A 6,233-nucleotide genomic window follows, 5' to 3' on the forward strand; every position below is an offset into this window, starting at 1 on the left:
GGGCAAATACTAAAGCAATCCTTTTGTCTATGGGCCTAGCAGGACAGTGGCAGCAAATAAAAACTATTCTGTTTCTAACCATTCTAAAAGTCAGTATTCTAGCATTAAAGCTTCTTGGAGACAGTCATCCTTCTTTTCTCAGCTGGAGCCATAAATGGGAGGAAAACAGCCTGATCCACCAGGCTGTAGAAGTAACTGAATGTGACAACAGGAGTAGCTCACAACTAAGGAAGTGAAATCCTCTTCAGGTTGTCTTAGAAGGGAAGAAGGAAATCCATGACAGTTTGCGGGGACTGGCCAAATACTCGAAGCTCAGAAGGAGACTTTGTAAAATTCCTTCTCCATGGCCATGGCCTATGCATAGACCCAGACCTACAAGTGCCCTGTTCCTCTGATCTCACATTTACTGGCCTGCAAAAAAGCTGTGTGTTAACTCAGGACATCACAAAACTCTGCATCGCCCACTGGAGCTCTGCTACTTCAGCGGCAAACTCACTGGTGCTCACATAAGCCTAGTATCATCAGTATGGAGATACCTCTTCTGCCTAAATTGAATGGCTTCCATCCCAGCTCAGAAGCACTGCCATGAACACTCAGGAGAGCCAATTCCTTTTAAATTACATTTATTTTGCTCTTTTTATTACAGGTTTGAACACAGCTGAGGAGACGAGTGCTTCCACACCAACTTTAGCAACAGCTACTTTGCCGCTGCCAGCCAGATCATTCCCACAGGCACAACCCTTAGAGCTGCTTCGTAGCCCACTGGATCTCTATTACCGTTCTCTGTGGGGGAGGCAGCCTATACACGGATCCAGTACATGCTGCTGCGGATACGGTTGTAGTCAGGCAGCTGTTCAACGGGACCTGAGCAAGCAGAACAAAAATCAGTCACTTGAGACAGCGAGATCCACATCAGCATCTCAGTTCTACTGTGCTGACACGATGATGTTACAGCAGATACAGGAAGCAGCTCAAATTCAGGGTATTTATAAAGTCCTTGAGCAAGTTTAAACTTTAATTTTGGTTTTTACACATGATAAAAGTAAACTGTAAACAGCAACTGAAAGCATAATTTATTACTTTTTTAGCATAGTGGAAGCCATACATAAGGTAAGGTTCACAAATGCAATTCGTGAAATCACTCAGCAGCAACTGGAAAATGGTTTTGACGAGTTAGAAAATTGGACTGAACCAATGTATCACAAAAGATGGCGGTTATGTTAAAGTCCAGAAATTTGAGCTGTATTGTGTTAAAACAATGAATTATGCTTTCAATTGCCATTTACAGTTTGCTTCCATCATGTGTACATCCAAAGTCATTAAAGTTTAAAATTACACAAAGACTTCATAAAACACGCTGTATAATGTGAAACCTGCTCTGCAGAGGGCGATGGATGTTCTTCCCCAAGAGGCATTATGAACCATTATTAACGACTAAACATCAGCTGCTGCTGCATTACACTGCTGTAGCATGCCAAATAGATTCAAGTCTTCACCTGAAAAAACAATCCAGTAACAGGATAAAGCATAAGCCTCCAGACAATAACTGGATGACGGTTTGTGCCAACTTGCCAGTTGTCTGGAAACCCCCTTTTTCCAGCGGCTTTGCTCTGGAGAGAGCTGTGTGGAACAGAGGAGGGAGCGGAGCTGTGCTGACAGGTTCTTCCACAGGAACACCTCTTTGGCCAGACAGACATGCTGGAGCAGCACAAGGTGTTTATCCCACTTATTTCTTCAGACATCACCTGATTTGACCCCCAAATGAGGAAACATTTGGCAGGCACCACTGCAGCCCCACCCAGATGGGAGTGTCATTGTTAATCGCATCTCCCCAGCCTGTAACAAGGTGGGAGCAGCTAAAAGCCACTAGCTACTAGCACCTGTGCCTGTGGATTTTCTGATCCCATTGAACATGCTGCAGCATATCTGATGCACAGAGGCAAAGCAGATGCTAGGGAAGATACTGGCACAGCTAAGCAAGGAGATGAGAACATTCTCCATGATACCTTCTACAGGAAGCTGCTTATGCCCTTAATACAACGACCCATCCCAGTTAGCTACTTTTCCGACACTTCAACACCGTTGTATGCCTACCCGCAGGTCACTTACCAACTGCTGCCACTGCCGGGCATTTGTCGTAAATGTATTTGCTGCAGACCTCACTCAGCGTTGCAGCATCCACAGCCTAGTGGAGAGAGACAGTTCTGAGAGCAGATTCTAACTGGTGACAATAGGATTTAACTATGTGCAGGACAGCTTCCCATTTAAAAACATTCCCTTTGGCAGATATAGATGCCAGTCCATAATGCTGCCCACACTATAAACTGTACACATACAGGGCTGTGAAATTAAGCCTCTATATGGCTGCAGTGCAATTTCACCCTATCATCACAGCTGACAGCAGAAATTTGAGACAAACACTGGAAGTGACCAGGAGCCAAAAGGACTGATTTTGGAGGACTGATTTTGGACAAGCAGCTTGTTGAGCTCGTTTGAGCCCAATTACCTCCTGCCCATGGCAGGAGACTGGACTTTATGATCTTATTGGTCCCTTTTGGGTCTTCTATTCTATGATTTCCTCATGATGACCCAGCTGTCCTTGGTCAGAAGGTTCAGTGCAACAGAGAAATACCAAGATCCCTTCCCCTCTTTCTCTTGGCCAGTACACTATTTTGTCTGGAGTCTCACACAGGCCATTTTTAGTTCAGGCTGCTGACTAGAAAAGACGTCTTGCCAATATATAATCCAGTGAGATCTTTGCTGCTGGCCATCTCCTGAGAAGCAGTTTCACTCAAATGAGCTCCAAACACTCTAACCACAGATACTCAAGTCACTTGCCATAGCCCTATGTTGTACCACTACCCTACAAAAACTGAACCAGTCAGCCACGGGGTGCAGGGAGAAGGTACAAAAATTAAAACAAAGGCATGTTCATGGCTCTGTCTTTGACATTTCCAACATACTTATTACAGTTGACTAATCTTATGAGCCAAAGGCAGAGCCAGAGTCAAACAGCTCTGCTAAAACAGATGTAAGCAATGTGCCCAGAAACACAGGGCAACTGGGGAAAGCTCAAGGGGCCCAAGAACAGACAAACTGACAGGACAGACTGACACATACAGCAATTTTGGCATCCCACTCTGCCAAAGGTATACGGCGTCCATAGTTCAAGAGATGGCTCCCAATGTTCTCACATATCGGAGTGGTACCTAGGAGAGATGCAGGTTTGTTAGGGAAGGCCTTAACACTGAGCAAGGCATTCCAAAGCCTTCCAGCATTTCACAGCCTAGCTATCAGTCTAGAGGAGGACTACACCAACCAAAGCATTAGCTGACATCCAGTAAAGTGAGAGCTCATGTTCTCCTTCAGATGGCCATTCCAGGCAGCTCCTACTAGGGAGCTGATACATGCCTTAATACTTGCACTGCTGACGCCCAACTAATAGATGGGTTGGATAATAAGTAAAATCTGTCTGATCTCAGTCTTCCCTTTGGCAGGCCTCACAAGACAGCTTCACTGGCAGTCTGCTTAGGAGAGGTCAACATATGCATGGACAGCATGAAGGCCTACAGGCCTACTCAGGTGCTTTGTTAAGACAGGAACAACCGCATACACTGTGGGTCAGGATGGAGGGGAGCCTTGCACAACACCTGCTACAGTTCCCTGATTTCAAGAAGACCACACTCAGAGCCGTTTAAGAGATAAAAAAATAGCAGTGCCCTGGCACAGAACATACCATTCAGCTGAGCCACCAAGGCATTACGAAGGATGTTCTTAGCTCTCCTCAGCTCCGAGTCTGTTGTACTAGTGCACAAACGCATCCTGAACAGGAGACAGAGCAAACAGGGGGCTCTCAGAGACCTCCTAATAGTCATGAGAACTGAAACCCCTGTCTACAGACGAGATTCACAGTTGATCTGAGCCTTCAAGAGGCCAAGAAGCGATTTATTAAATCCCATTCTTTCCCTTGGGACCTCCACTCTTGCATTAACTGGACATTTGGACTTGTGATGAAGACAAGTATTCACTAGCTTGTCTTAGTTTTCACTACCCTCTATTACACTGAAGAGCCCAGAGACCCAGAAGAGCTTACAGGGGGTAGGTGGGGAGTGAAGCATCAGCTAACACCTTTCAGGCTGGAATCACAACTACAAAGGCCTCCCACCAGCTGATTGCCCAAACACCTTATAAAACCCCTAGCATCCAGATGCAGAGCTGAAAATGCCAAAGGATTCCAATTGCTGATGTTCCTATGCAGTTTTGTAGGGCTCAAGTGTTAACTTCTTTCTCCCAACCCAAAAGTAAGCTCTGGAACAGGGACTGGCTCTTGCTGAATTTGTATGGTATGCAGCCTAGAGAGTCTCTAGTCCCATCTGAAAAAAAATCAAGGCACTAGTAGGAGATAAATATATTCTGAGAAAAAAAGATGAGCCAAACAATGTGCCAAAACCCTTCCAGACATGGCACTGAGTGGTTCCCTATACCTGGGTTTTTTGTTTTCTGACTGGTAAATCTGAATTCAGAACCACCTCCTGCTTAATTTTCCAAGTGTAACAAGTAGTGGAAGAGTAATATGCATCAGATCATTTGTGAGTGTTTGCTTTGTCACCCCAAAGGAAATAAGACACCCCAAGATGTTAGGCTGACTAGCAGCACACTGGAATAGAGAGAGACCACAGCCAACATTGAGTGAAGTGAGGGCAAAATAAGCAAAAAAATAATTTAACAGGATATCAAGACCAGGCTTCTGGTTTCCTGAGCAAACACTTCAAGTCCTGCCACTAGGGCTAGATAACCCATGGTCCAGATTTTATCAAGACGCCCATGTGGGTCTGTATTCGCAAGGACCCAAGGAACCTCTACCACCTCTAGGCCCATGAGTGGGACTGACCCCCATGCAGAAAGTCTTGACCAAGTTACACTCACCATTCGCTCTGACAAAAAAGCATCATATCATCTAATTTCATGCGGTCACTAACAAAATATATGCCAAAGAGGCTTGTGTCTGAGTAGCAGGTGTTGAAACTCTGGAAGCTATGGCAGAGCTCACCCTCCACTGCATACGTAGCCAGCCTGCTGGATTGATTCTGCAAGGAAATTAACACTGTCAGCCATTCAGGCTCTCACAATGCCAAAACCAGCTCCGAGTTCCCTCCCACAGAGTGGATACAGCACCAAGAAAGCAAGTGAGCCACAGTGTATAAAAAGGTGCCAAGGGACAGCTTGACTCAGAAAGGTTCTCAAGGTTGTCACCCCATGAGGCAACAACCATCATTAAGGTGAAAAAAGCATAGGATGCAGCCTTCTTGAAGGCATCACATCCCAAACCTCCTTTCCCCTCATACGAATTGACTGAGAAGCTGGTACCAACTACTGTTTATGAAGAGCACCATAAGCCAGGTGGGGGATTCATGGGAAGTGGCCTTGAATTTGGGTAAGTGGGTGTGCAAAGGAAGAAGGATTCTTTACAGAGACGAGAGCTACAGCCTGGGGTTTAAAAACAAGTTCTCAGGGCATTTTAATTTCAAGGCATGACTGAATCATAGGGATACACATTAGCTGGCTTTTCTTCATTATCTCCTGTGGAAGAAATCAAACTTTGCATTGTGTTTGGTATTAGAATTCACAGACTCAGTCTGGGTTTATTGGTGACTATACCATACGATCATAGGGAGGGGATCTAACAGAACTCCCCCCCCCTACAAGTTAACATACCTTTTTATACCTAAAATTGTTTAAACAAAGCATCCTTGAAAAGAAGTCAGGGGTAAATCATAACAGTTGCTTGCTCAGCAACACGTTTTGTTTTGAAAACTGTTATCACCTTTTTTATATTTAGGAAAGGAAGAACATTTGTTCCAAAAAGAACTGTGCATGGAGTCATAATAAGCAGAAGAGTTTTTCTTATCTTAAAACATTTTAAAATACGAAGCAAGACCATTTTTTTTCTTCACTCTTTTTCCTTAGTTAAATTAGAGGCCTGGATAAATCTGTAGTCAAGTTAGAGGGGTCTGGATAAATCTACTTCAACCTCCATTAATGGAGATCATTTTGTCCCTGTTCCACAGACAAGGGATTCTCTGGGGTGGAAGGACCCTGCTGGGCACCCTCGCCAAAACCTGCTGGTACACATCACAAAAATGCTCTGAGACCGGCTCATAACAGCTGTGCCTACAGCATGTCTGCAATGCCTTCTTGACGCATCCCACAGAGTACAAGAACCATCCCAGATC

The 6,233-nt window shown here is 44.8% G+C and overlaps 1 protein-coding gene across 1 annotated transcript in view; it reads right to left on the bottom strand.

Annotated features, from left to right (window-relative positions):
- Positions 1-606: 606 nt before the first annotated feature.
- LOC109289073 (cytochrome b-c1 complex subunit 1, mitochondrial) overlaps positions 607-6,233 on the bottom strand; it is a 19,722-nt gene continuing 14,095 nt past the window's right edge. Inside the window, exons 9-13 of the mRNA XM_019504959.1 lie at positions 4,927-5,087; positions 3,737-3,822; positions 3,121-3,209; positions 2,110-2,185; positions 607-864 (exon numbers count right to left, since the gene is read on the bottom strand). Coding sequence (XP_019360504.1) covers positions 800-864; positions 2,110-2,185; positions 3,121-3,209; positions 3,737-3,822; positions 4,927-5,087 — 477 coding nt within the window. The 3' untranslated portion in view covers positions 607-799. The remainder of the gene's footprint in view (positions 865-2,109; positions 2,186-3,120; positions 3,210-3,736; positions 3,823-4,926; positions 5,088-6,233) is intronic.

This window comes from Gavialis gangeticus, unplaced genomic scaffold (assembly GCF_001723915.1).
Source record: "Gavialis gangeticus isolate Ggan-Ray unplaced genomic scaffold, GavGan_comp1, whole genome shotgun sequence".
Lineage (NCBI taxonomy): Eukaryota > Metazoa > Chordata > Crocodylia > Gavialidae > Gavialis > Gavialis gangeticus.